Source organism: Coloeus monedula (genome assembly GCF_965178545.1).
Source record: "Coloeus monedula genome assembly, chromosome: 2".
NCBI classification, from domain to species: Eukaryota; Metazoa; Chordata; class Aves; order Passeriformes; family Corvidae; genus Coloeus; species Coloeus monedula.
The window spans coordinates 21,033,415-21,046,804 of NC_138782.1; the positions used below are offsets into that span (position 1 = coordinate 21,033,415).

At 37.6% G+C, this 13,390-nt stretch overlaps 1 protein-coding gene across 1 annotated transcript in view; it reads right to left on the reverse strand.

Moving 5' to 3' along the window:
- Positions 1–13,390, reverse strand: part of DISP1 (dispatched RND transporter family member 1) — a gene marked incomplete at its 3' end in the record, with an annotated part of 87,268 nt that overhangs the window by 14,541 nt on the left and 59,337 nt on the right. The window contains exon 3 of the mRNA XM_082302709.1: positions 1,281–1,310. Within this exon, the coding sequence (XP_082158835.1) occupies positions 1,281–1,310 (30 nt within the window). The remainder of the gene's footprint in view (positions 1–1,280; positions 1,311–13,390) is intronic.

A 13,390-nucleotide genomic window follows, 5' to 3' on the forward strand; every position in this document is an offset into this window, starting at 1 on the left:
GATGTTTTCCACACACCTATAAGAGGTTTGATTTGTTTTTAGTTTTTTTCCCTTCATGTTTTAAGTAATTCAAAATGCTTAGGAGATACAATAATTCAATCTATATTTAGCACCACTAAAAGCAGCACTGTTTTCAAGCAGTTTGTCCAAAGGTGATCCAAGACCTCAGATGTTTTCTTCAAAAGGAGAAGGTAAAAAAGCTAGTGTTTAGTTTTTCTTCCCATTTTAAGCTACAGTATAATGTGTGGCTAGAGTTAAACTTTTCAATTCAGCTCCTATATACAGATGTCCTCAGGTTCAACCACTCCTCAGGCTCATACAGAGACAGAAATGTACCATATACAGTTTCTGTATTGCAAAAAGCTCACTCTGAGCAAGAGAGATTTGTGTGACCCAAATCGCATCAACACACAGACTTCTGTAACTCAAAACAGATACTTAACAAACAGGCCTGCTCTTTACTGACAGCAAATGCTAAAGATGGACTGTGTTTTTAACATATTTCACTTGAGATGGTTTCTTGTTGCCATTACTGATGCGCCGACAGTTTTTGACACAATGCTCTGTTATTTTCTATGACCCTGCCACGCTACAGAGCCTATACAATCCAAACCCAGCGTTCTACATTGCATGGGGTTTTAGGAAGAATTAAAAACTACTATGGTGAAATTTTCTTAACTTGTCTGTCAGGTCTGTTTATCACTATTAATGATACAACCAAGCCACTTCTCAGAGCAACCCTTAATCAAAAAAGTACTGAGGCATGGAGTTTCCACGCTTGTGGAGGTAGTGTACATACACACAAAGAGAATGGCAGAGATTGTAATAAAAATGCCATAAAATAGGTGAAAACAAGAAGCATTGAAATCTGCATAGATTTTAAAATTCGGGCCTATTATTAATGAGAAGACTGCTTTTCTGTCTGTAAATAGAGCTTGAGTTTGGCTGTCTTGTGCGTTCTATCCCCTTCCTGCTCCCCCAGGATTCACAGATAAGTTATTAGGGATGGTAAAGAACTTATCCCTGGCTCCTTGTTTCAGTGTTGATTTAGGGACCCATTGCAGAGGGACCCTGCCTCCCCAGTCTCCTGTGGCAGTTGCAGAAGTTTACTACTCACTGCCTAAAGAAATATGTTTAAAATCTGCTTTAAACTGAATGCTTATTATTTTCTTTGAATATTCCTTATTCTTGCTTTGTATGGAGAATAACAGCTTTGCCATCATGTCATCTACCATCTTTACAATTCCACAAACCTCAGCTGTGACAGCATTGCATCTTACCTTTTTGGTAACTTGAATGGTCTGGCTGGTCTGAAAGAAGGAAAAAAAGAGAGTAATTGAGAATGCATGAAATACGCATGCACACATCAATTTGTTTAATTATTCTCATACATGGGTAAGCAAATAAATTATAAAAATCAGATATTTTAGGATATGAATTATTTTGAAAGGCCCACAATCATATTCAATTGAGTCTTTGCAAACAAGTAGTTCAGAGAATAATTACAGCTACAGACAGCTGGGTTTTCAAAAGTGGAATTTTATGCAGCTAATTTTTGGGATTACTACTCCAGAGGCTTTTCCAGTTTTCAACAAGAGACCAAATAAACTAATGTGATAAAAATTCAATACTATTGAAAATCATGACAAAGTTTGCATATGATGGGAACAGACAACCACAACACCATGTTCTGACTGTAATTCACAAAACCTCTTAATTATCCTTTTTAATTCCATTAAAAAGAATTAGTTTGACCATAAATTCTGTCTTGCCATAATAAAGGAAACAGAATGACTTAGGGCACCTCTATAAAATATTTTTATGCAATGTTTTGTTACTTCTTAAAAATGTAATATAAAGTATATTATTTTGAGGAGGAGATAGCAAACCCAAGTGAAAATTATTGTTATCTGACACTGTTCAGTGGGCACTTCAATTTATTAGCTACTGGACCACAAAGTTTCCCATAAATTCCACTTAAAAAAAAACTTCATGAAGAATCTGCAAGTCCTTTCAAGAATGTGACATAGAATCACTCTAAAGGCGTAACCATACTACAGCTTCACTTAAGTTATGGATTTGTTTTACCACCAAGGACATATTTAATATTATTTCTTTAAAGAAGTACAGAAAGCCCTGAATTAAGAAGCAGGTACTTGCATAAAACAGACCATTTAGTAACATCACACCAAGGTTGCCAAAAGCATAGATTTGTATGCCTTCACACACAGATAAACAGTTCAAACTTCAGACTCCTCAGAGATTTTCAGAAAAACTTAATCCACTTCATAGAAATGAAATTTGCTGTTCTTCAAAGTAGTAAGAGTTGTTTACTACTACACAGTAGTAAGATTTGCTCCTTACAGCCATGAGGAAGTTGAAGAAAAGCAGAATAACCAATCTGCAGTTGCAGTGACTCAAGGATTAAGGAAAGGTACAGACAATGATTCTCTGTTAAATTCAGCCACAAAAATTAAGACTAAATTTATAAAGTGTCACCAACGCTCACAAGATGCAAAAATCTGACTTTCAGATCTACTGAACATACCCAATTCCCTAACTAATCCCAAAAACTGCTGGTACCACTACAAAAGACTCACCAGCAGCCAGAATGTAGAGAAATCCAACTAAACTGAGTTCTGAAATGACTTTGAACAGTAAGTTCCTCGAGGCTGAAAAGAAGTTGAGGCAGGTTCGGGGGACTGCTTGTTGTCTGATCTACAGCCTCAGCCACAAACCCAACTTTTCCCAACTCAGCCTAGACTGGAGGGTAAGAAACCACGTGCTGAAGTCAGAACTCACTCAAGCTGAATCTCAAGTTAGTAACAGGACTCAGGATGAAGAGTCCCTTTCACAGACTTGGACCAACACAGAGCACTCACTAAATGTGCCTTCCCGACTGTATGGAAAAGGGGGCAAAGCCACAGAGTTGGGAATAACAATTTTTTAAACTGCAGCATACACTCCTGGGTTTACAGATGAGAGAGAAATATAAACAGATATATTTACTGTTACTATTGTGATTCAAACGTGGATTTCTAGCTTTCATTTGTAAAGATCTGAATTTCCATATACATTCAGTCACTTGTTTTTGTCTATGCTTTAATGGGCTCTGCCATGAGCAATAACATCAGACAACTCTTTGGCACAAGCAAAGCCACCCAATGACAATGACTAATGCAGGCTTTGTATTTGTGCTGACTTTATAAAGGTTTCTGCGACAATTCCGGTTTATATTAGCAGGCAAAATTGTTTTTTTCAAATAAATACCTACCTTATCCCCTTACTCCTGGTCTAGTCTCTGTTTCTCAAGGCATCAGGGGCTACTTTAAAATTAAACTTGCCTAATTTGGTTTACACAAAATGGGTAAAAATACCAACACAATCATTCCTCATCCTCCCCTTTCCCATCAAAACCAAAGTACATTTCCCTCTGTTTCCTCCACCTGCAAAAAATATTCAGGGCTGAACAAATTACGATGATTAAGTTCTTCAAAGTTAAGGAGGGTTAAAGGTCACACCTGCTATCAAACTGTTTTGTTTCGAAAAGCATGCATTGAAAAAACCTGGGTACACCCGGGTGAATTCCAGCAGTGTAACCAATCCCTTGCAGCTGTTGTGATGACTCTATTATATTGGTCAGTAGGAGAAGTTATCCCTGAAAACTATGCCCCAAAATTCTTTAGTTATGCTCTAAAATACAGAAATGCATGGCAAAACCTGATCTTTCCCACTTAATTAATGTTGCTGTATCTAATTTTTGAAGTATTATGCTTTCATTGAACAAGTTTAAGTAACACCATCAGCCTCCAAAAAAAAGTGTGGACAAAAGAGTCCTCATCAGTTTTCATGAGAAAGAAATGGTGAATTCCATTCTTTTGCTGGGACAAAAGCCAAGTTGATCTGCGTATTAAATTACCTTTGTACTTATTTCTCACCAGTCTGATAGCAAAAGTGACTATTACAGTTGTTTGTGACAAGACGAGCACAACCAAGTTACTACATAAACTGCAGTCACTGATTAAAATCTAATAAATACTCTGCACCAAGAGGGGAAAAGGAAAAGAGGAAGACAAGGACCAGCTCTGTTCTACGTCCATTCACTGTGAGTGTCAGACCCTGCTCAACAGATGCTTTGCTTCATCTTGTCCTTTCCTAATGGCAAGTTTTGTCTGAACATCACACAATTAAGAAACACAAAAAGAAAAGATAAATAGATTGGTTAAAACCCCCAGATGTTTCTCAGCCTGAAATGTATTTTGGATGACCAGCATCCTTCTGTGTAACATGGTGAAAAGGAGGAGCGGTGTCTTTAAAAAGGGCTGCTGTAACACCAGCAAGTTTACTCCAGGAAATAAAAGAGCATCAGAAGGATTGATCACGTTTGGACTGGACTATTGCAGCTCTAATTATTCACCTTTCCATCCTAAATAAGCACTTAACCTCAGTGTTTCTACCATTATTTTGAACAGTGAGGTAATTTGTTCCTTTGTGTACATGCCTACTCAAATAGGGGCAGTTCACAGGTATAAAAAATAGGATCGCTTTACATATTTTTCAATCTGAGAAAGACAATGATCAGTGCTTGAGCTTTCTGGAGAGGAACATGCTGTGCCACATGACAATATCCTGACTTTGGGTTCCCAGGGAAGCCAAAGTCTCCTTTTGATTACAGCACTGAATGAGTTTTCTCATGGACAGGGTATATCAGAGAGGGGAGTTTGGTCCTAATTTCAAGAATCATAATGGAAAACAAGCTTTTGGAAATCCTATGTAGTATTAAATCTAGTTTATAACCTTCATGTCACCTGGACATCACACGGCACAAAGCAATGTTTCATAACATGTTCCTCAGCGTGGGACTGTTGCAAATTAATTGAACACTTAATAATAACACTATGGCTGGTTTACTGCACATGCAGCGTGTTTCATTAATCTAATGTATTTCAGGGAAACACAAACCTGAATGTGTCAGAGGACAATAAGAGTATCTAGATATTCCAAGACACTTTTCCAGGCTTTCTTCACAAACGTCGGCTGTGAGAAAGGTACCAAAGTAAGCAACCCCAAGGAATCAGTATTTGCTGCTTTCTTAGTGGGTGCAAGAAACCCTGCAGAACGTAGCCATGAAATAGGAAACTAGGAAAACAAGCTGTGTTTTGAAGCATACTCTGGAGAGTTTTCTAGTTGTTGTGAAGCACCCACCATTTCAAAAAAGTGTTAAAAAGGCAGCTATCAATAACCTAGGAGGTTGAAAGAGATATTAATATGATTTTAAATAGGAACATTCCTGCTTACACTGACAGTAACGTTCATTGGGGGTCTTTTTTTCGAGTCAGCTAAAAAGCAATAACACATTCCAAATCATATCTTTGCACTAATTTATCCAAACATTACCTTGCTAAAATTCCTATCACAATTCTGGATATTGCCCCGGCTAAACATTTGATTTCTGATTTATTTCATGCCACTTAACTGCAATTAATTTTTATTTCACCACATGCAGATGGTAGAGACTGGAACTCAGATATAGAAGGGCTTTTCCTCCTTTTTTCCTGGGAGGAACAAGCCAGTTAGACTTTAAGCTGAAATTAATGCCTATCAGCCTGACATGGGGCAGCACAAAGGCACTGCCTGGGGTTGTTGTGCCCTATTTTTAGGTGTAAGGAAACAATAAACAGCATTGGATAAACCCAAAACTGTCAGTGAGAGTGCTTCTCCTCTGCTTCATTCCTGGGAGACAGGAGCTAAGGGGAAGCAGAAGCTGCTCCCCCAGCAGTGATATCCAGCTGATTCTGGTGCTTTGCTGCAGCTGGGACCATCTCCCAGCTGAAACCAGCACTAACAGAGAAGTTCTGCTCTTCTTTACACCACTGCCTGCCATGAAACACTTTATTAGGAACCTCCAGCTGACTGGACCAGAAGCATCTCAAAAACACAGACACCTTTGCAAGGTTCAAAGTCCTTGACCCATTTTTCCTATTTAATTGCAGGAACCAGTGTCAGACAGAAAAAAAGTACTGACTGCTGGACAAATGCCATCCCTCAGCAAATCCAGCTGAGATCCAAGCTCAGCGACATTTGGATATGAACAGTGACAGCCAACCATAATTTCAGGGCTCAAACCCAGGCACAAGGGTAACGTGGAAATAGTCACTGAGAGAAATTTGGGAAAAGCTCAATTTTCCAAACAATCATTCAGAGATAACTGGTCAGGTAGCTGATCTCCATCATTTTGGTGCTGAGCTGCACAAAAATTAGAAAATAAATGTATACCTTACTGACATTTATCATAAAGGCCTTATACAACATAGAATCCTGAGATGGAAGGAACACATCAGGATCATTGGAGTCCAACTTCTGGCCCCGCACAGGACAACAGATTCATTTTGCACTCTCACTTTTCACTTAAAGATTCACTGGAGTAAAAAATGGTCAGTTGCAATAAATAGCTGTATTTACTGAAAAAAAAAAAAAAGAGAGAGAGAGAGAGAGAGAGAGAGACTCTCCTGTCCAAGGATTATGAGGTGTTTAACCTCAACACTCAATGCTTTACTTTGCCAGAGGGAAACTATTCCCTTTGTCGGTAGATCTGGTTACCAGAAGTGATAAAACATAGCTTTTGGTCATTATTACATGCCTGCATAAGCTAAATCCCTGCAGGATAGAATGAGATATGCATCAAATTGTACATTCTCCATCAGATCATACAATACAACCTAAATCCTTGCACAGGAAGAAAATCCTCATGTTTTCAGAATGTTATTGACCCAAGAGAACAATTTGAATTGCTCCTAAATATCAAGCTAGCTTTTGCTGTTATATCAGATATAACACCTATGTGCTTTATCACTTTAACACTCAGACAACAAATCCAAGAGATTAAGTTGCCAAAAAAGTCTTTATAAGCCTCCCAATTAAATTTTTTTTTGCTACGATGAACAGTTTCCCATGATTCTAACCATGAACTCTATCTAGATGTTTTTTAAACATGCAGTGTTAATTTAATTTGTCTGGACTTAGCTTTACTTGTTTACATCTCTAAGGAATAGGACAACCCACAGCAAAATAATGTTGTAAAGGAGATAGAGAATCCAGTTTTCTGGTAAATTGCTTTTTTAAGGTTTTATTAAAAGCAAGAAGAATGCAATTAATTTTCATGGGTTTTTTTCCCACATAAAATATCAAGGAATAATCCAAAAGGATTTTATATTTTTTAATCTCTAGATTATCAAGGTGAAATCATCTGAAACTAACTTCTGTTTCATCCCATTAAAATGTGTGAAATGTCAATATTGCAGCTTTTCTTAATGTGTACATATGACTATCCTTTGCATAAAATTAAGCAAAATGCAATTTAGCAGACTAAAAATCAATATGCTATTTGGCAACTGTGTTACAGATGTCAATTCACATTTTTACAGTTCAGACATCAAGCTTTATAAAGGTTCTTGTCTGCTTTTCCTGTGTTCTTACCTACCTCTTCAATTCCAACTGAGCATCTGCTCTATTTTCACAGCAAATGTGAGCAAATAACATTGCCTTTCTGTGAGGAAAGCAACTGTGAGGAAGGTGTTAAAAACTATAAAATCGTTGTCTGAGTGATTCTTGCTCTGTCTGATTTAGATTTAGCATGAAAGTGTAAGCTTTACTGACTTACAGCGTGCCCACTGGATAAAATCCTATGAAAAGGGGCAAACCCTATAGACTTAACTAAGAATTTCACTCACTTCCTTTCTGCTATGAAATCAGTATTAAACTTTACTAACCTACTCTGCAAATTAACAGATAGTTTTGACATCTCCCACAGAAAAACTTGAGGCTCGTGCCAGAGTACAACAGGGAAGTATGCTTCCATTAAGGCACCAGAGATGGGAAAAGGTCAATACAATCCTACTAACATCCTACATATGTGTATTTTCATTTGGAAGTTTAGTAACAGCACTGGGAGGAATGTCCTAGGAAGATGGGTTGAGGACTTTGGACTTGTCTTATTTGGAGAAAAGGAAGCTGAGCAGTGACCTCATTGCTCTCTACAGTTCCTTGAGGCAGGGAAGCAGAGAGGTGATCTCTTATCCCTGGGATCCAGTGCTGGGACATGTGGGAATGGTTCAAAGCTGAGCCAGAGGAGGTTTACACTGGACATTTCTTTATCTAGAAGGTGGTCAAAACCTGAACAGACCTTCTCAGGGAGGTGCTGATGTCCCAGTACTGTCAGTGTTCAAGAGGCATTTGGACAATGCCCTTAACAAGATGCTTTAACTGAGTCAGCCCTGAATAGGTCAGGCAGTTGGGTTAGGTGATCCTTGGCCAGTCCCTTCCAATTGAAATAGTCTATTTTATTCTATCCCTATATAACTCATCATATGCTAAAAATAAAACTTCTATAAATCTCTAACATACAGGTGATTTAAAATTGAAATGATCCTACTATAATAATCTCCAGGGCTGGAGGTTTGTTGGGTTTTTCCCCCCCTCTCCTTCTCCTCACTGCTCCATAGGGATGGTATCCACATAAGAGCCCAGGATTGACTTACCGAGTCTTCAGTTTAAGGTTCCTTAGAAATGCTTTTTTGCAATACTGACTTCTAATGTCTTTCCTCTCTCATCTTCAACAACTGACTAAATATTATCAACCACTGGGAAAGCTGGCTCTTTTCCTTTACAGCATCTACTTGGTTCACTCGTCTTGAAAAGGAATTAAATCATCTCTGTAGGAAAATCTGAGAGCATATAAAGGAGCCAAGTCATACAAGACCCTCCAAACACTTTTCTTGTATTCTTCTTTCCCTAAACTTTTCTCCAACGAGTGTAGCCACTTTTAAACACTGCTCCAAAACTGTCAATAAGAAAACTGCCATCAAGCACACTTAAACTGGATTTTCCCTGCTTTAAATGGAAAAGTTTATACACAATTTAAAGTATATACTTCTTCAAAAGGTTTAATTGAGGCTATATATATATATTCCTTTAACTTTTGAAGCACTGCAGGCAGGACCACATAGAGCAGTGCCTGGCAAATTAAACAAAAGTTCTGAACTATTTAAGAGAATAAAAAAAAGCTTTTCTGTGAGAAATACCACCATGAATCATTATCTGAAAACAAGCCAACAGCTAATTTGGAGCAGACTAATATTATTTCAAGATCCTTCACAAGTCTAAAACCATTAGTCTTTTCTCTTTTCTTGGTAATTACAGTGAAATTAATAGATATGTTCTGGGATTTAAATGATGACTAGAGTAGTTTTCAACATTTTTACTGGCAAAAAGTCCCTTCCTTAGAAATATTTTATTTCAAAGCTGTTTTTATTACACTTCCCAGTTGAATGGAGCAACACAAGGTCATGGCCACGTCTTGTATTTCTCTGACAGACAGGAAATTAACATGACCCAAGGAATCACAACATACACAGAAGAAAAACCCCATCTCATGATACCAAGGAGAATGAAAAAGATGTCCAAGAGTGCCTATTTTTATCATGGTATCTCTCCACACAGGCTGAAGTGCATGTTCTTACAGGCATTAATGACTGACATTAAGCACACAAAGTTTGGCTCTAGAGTAGGGAGACTTGGACTGTCATAAATCACACCTCAACTGGTACTTCAGTCTTCCTTCCTGTGCAGATGGAAGAATTTGTGATTGTAAGTCACCAGGGGGTTCAGTTTTGCTCTCACAAAACCTCCTTTGACCAGAAAGCTTTTCTAAAGATAGACTAAAAGCACTTACAAGTTCTCCAAATTGTTCATTCAACTATGGTGATAAGCACCAGTTTTTATCTTTCTCCATATTTAATCTCTTGCAGCAAATGAAAATACTGTTACTTAACATCTTTGTTATAAATTTAGTCAAGTATCTCTCTTCAAACATATATATTTCAGTGCTGAACTCTTCCAATATCTGTGAATTTAGTCATTTAGAATCTCGTAACTTTCAAGTGATATAAAACAAATGTATAGTCAACACAATATATTTTAAAGGATTTAATATTTTAACTGCACAATGAAGGCTCTTTAGCTTTTCCTGATGCTAATGAAAACTTGCACATATATAATGCAACATTATCTTCTGTAACTCCTGACATGAAAATTGTTTTGTATGCTCAGTAAAAAGCAAGCAAAAAAGGAAATATTTACTGAACACTTAAGGTTTAGAGTATTGTAGCTAAGACCCCAGAGAAACACTCTTAAGATTGAAGAGACTATGAAACAGATTTAACATAACCAAAGCTGTTCAGCAAAACATTTGCAAAAGTTCATCCATTTGACAGAACAAACTAAACATCCCACAAACTGGAAATGTAACATAAGAATTTTGAGGGAAGCTATCCCATTAACGTGCTGGAAAATATGGAAGAAGTGGCAGAAGTGATGCAAGTAAGCTTTTCTAGTCCAGTACATTAATCTCTTTATGATTTTAGTAGAAAAGAACCAAATCACACCCCAATTTGCAAATAGTGAGGCTAGGCTCTCTGAAATATCATCAGGATTTCTACCTGTAACTTCCCTTACCTGCACTGATCTGTCAGTGGTACCAACTCATTTCTATTTTGCATTGATAGTCCAGGCTTTAAGAGATTTCTTTATTCAGAAGAATCTCACTGCAATTTTTGTGTAGCAAAATCAATGCCAAACTTCTCAGGCACCCTCTGTATTTCCCTCTTGCACTGTGTTTGGCGTTTTGTTTTGCTGTTCAAGCACCACTGACTAATTAAAAGCATGCACATCAATTATTATCCACTAGGAGATGAAGACAACACTGAAATATCAGAGAGGAAGAACGTGATTTTGGAAGGAGTTAGAGACAGAGAAAGCAATGGTAACTCATAAAGAGCTTTCCAAAGCCAGTGTTCATCATTCTGCACTTTCCCCCACCATAAGGAAGATTCAAAACTTTTAAGTTGGAATACTCAAATCTCTCAAAACCCATCTCTTTAAGAGTAATGTAAATCAGGTCATTCACCATGCATAGTTTAGACTGTTGTTCTTTGTTGTCTGGTGTTCTCTTATCCACATTTGAATCTTACTACTGTTGAAGAATGGTTAGAGGATCAGGGACATGGGTCCCTGGAAGAGCTGTACAAGCAAACACCTTTTTAGCTTGACATAAGTAGGCCTCTTGCTAACTGCAGAAATCAGCAGGCCTTTGTAAGCCTCTTGCTAGCTGCAGAATAAGGAAATCGTGAGAACAGAAATCATGAGAACAAAGAAAGAAGGCAAGGACACAAACGCAGTGTTCTTGACAATCCTGTTATAGATAAACAACAGGACGTGCTGACAACATGTACTGACCATGAGGAATGAGGAGGAACCCTGAATCGCAACATTAGCAAAACGTGTAAAGTGTAGCTTTTTACCCAGCATCAACAGACAATAGAGAAGTGACAAGTATGCATATTTGAGTGTATAAAAGCAGAATCCTAATTCCAATAAACTGAAGCTTGCATTATCGATCACACTGATAGTCTGCATGTCTTCCCTTCCCGGAGTCAACAAGATACTACAACCTCCTACTAAATTAAAAGTATATGAAAACAACTATACATTGTCAAAACATTCCAACAAACTGACAGTTTTGGATGTTGTGGTTTTTTTCTCTAAGTGTACATAAATGCTCAGTTTTAAAAGTCATCTCAAACCCCACACCAATTAGTCCTTTTCCAGAATGAGCACAGCTGATGCTGGTTTTCCAGTCAATTTAGTACAAAATAAAGGAGCCATGTTTTTTATGGTTTCCCTCCCATTATCAGCTTTACATCTTCTGAAGATGGCAGTTCAAAGGCCCAGCAGATTGCTAGTTATGAGTGAGCTCTTCTGTTGTTCAGGGAAAGGTGAAGGATACAGGGCATGGGAAATTCATCTTCAAGCACACACAGGACCTGAATTCTCTCAGGAGCAGAATCTCCATGGCAAAATAGGGCCAGGCAGGTACTCAGCTGCACTCAGACCAAAGCAGGAACCTTCCATGCACCTCCTTCCTATGGCAAAAATGCTTGTTTCTAAACAACCTGAAGTCTAGACAAACTAATGTTTAATTAGTGCAATTAAAAAGCCTGCAAAAATCCCTTGGACAGCCCAGAAAGACAGGTGTTTTGAAGTGCACTTCTATGCAATACTTTCCAAACCGTGCTGGTTTTATTTGGTCAGCCACTGAATTATAAATGGCATTTTTATTTGTATTCTTGTCTCTGTGTGTCAGCCCTTTGCTTTCAGCTCCAGCAAGTGCAGCAAGTTGTTTGCACAGCCAACAATGCACAATATTTATCATGGGAAGAATAAATGAATTAACAAAACCAGAATGTAACTCTTAAGGTATCACACTCAGAAATAATGCAGGGCTAAAATAAAAATATGTGAAAATGAGGAAGCACAGCTCAAATTAGACTGACATGAAAAATTATTTCAAAGAAAGAAAAAGAACCAGTTCATTTGGTCACAGGGAAAACCTACTTCTCCACATGTGCACAACAGAGAATCCCACATCTGGACTCAGAGGGATGCATGAGATAGCTTCGCATTCCTTTTCCTTTTCTGCAACTCCATCAAAATCCCAAGTATGCCATTGGGTTGATAATGCTTCATAATAAGAAGACAAGAACTCTTATTTTGGCATAGAATAAATGGCTTAAATGAGAATAGAGGCAGAATTTGTATTGTTTCAGGAACTCATGATCTATAGCACGAACCAAGAGATTTGCAATGGCCTGAACACTGAATGAAGTGATGGTTAACAGCTTTCACCTTTTAGCTGCTAAGGTTGATAAAACATTTCAGAAATCCCACTTTCAGAAACCTGACTGAAGGTTTCTTCCTAAAGATTCCTATCTTTAATCTTCCTAGAGGAAGGCAGAAAGTCTCCTTGACTACTTTTTAAGTAATTATATGCATATGTATTTTGTACAAAAGACACTAGTATACAATTCATATAAAAAGTGAAAACAAAAATCTTTTAATACATCAAATAAAGCAGAAGCTAACAACTTTCAAAACAGGATAGGCTGTTTTAAAAGCTCAGCGGAAAAACTTTTGTGAACAGTTCACGTTGCTGAAATGAGGATATTTGAAAATATTTTATACACATGTATACACATAATCAGCTCTGCAAGCCACGCAGAATGTACTAGATAACAATTATCCTTTTCCTGGAATCAAGCGGGGAACTGTTTCATAACAAAGTCTTGTTATTAAGATTGGTATTTGGCAAACATTCCCTTGCTTTTTGAAAAAAACAGAAGCTTTTCTTTTTTCCTGGTTCTAATCTAAATGCCAAGTAACTAGAAGGAAAAATACAAAATGGGTAAGAGGCAGCTGTAGTGTTCTATCCTCACTTCACAGCTTTTTCATTTTTATAGAGCTTCTTTTTAAAGTATTAAATAAAGTGTAAGTATTC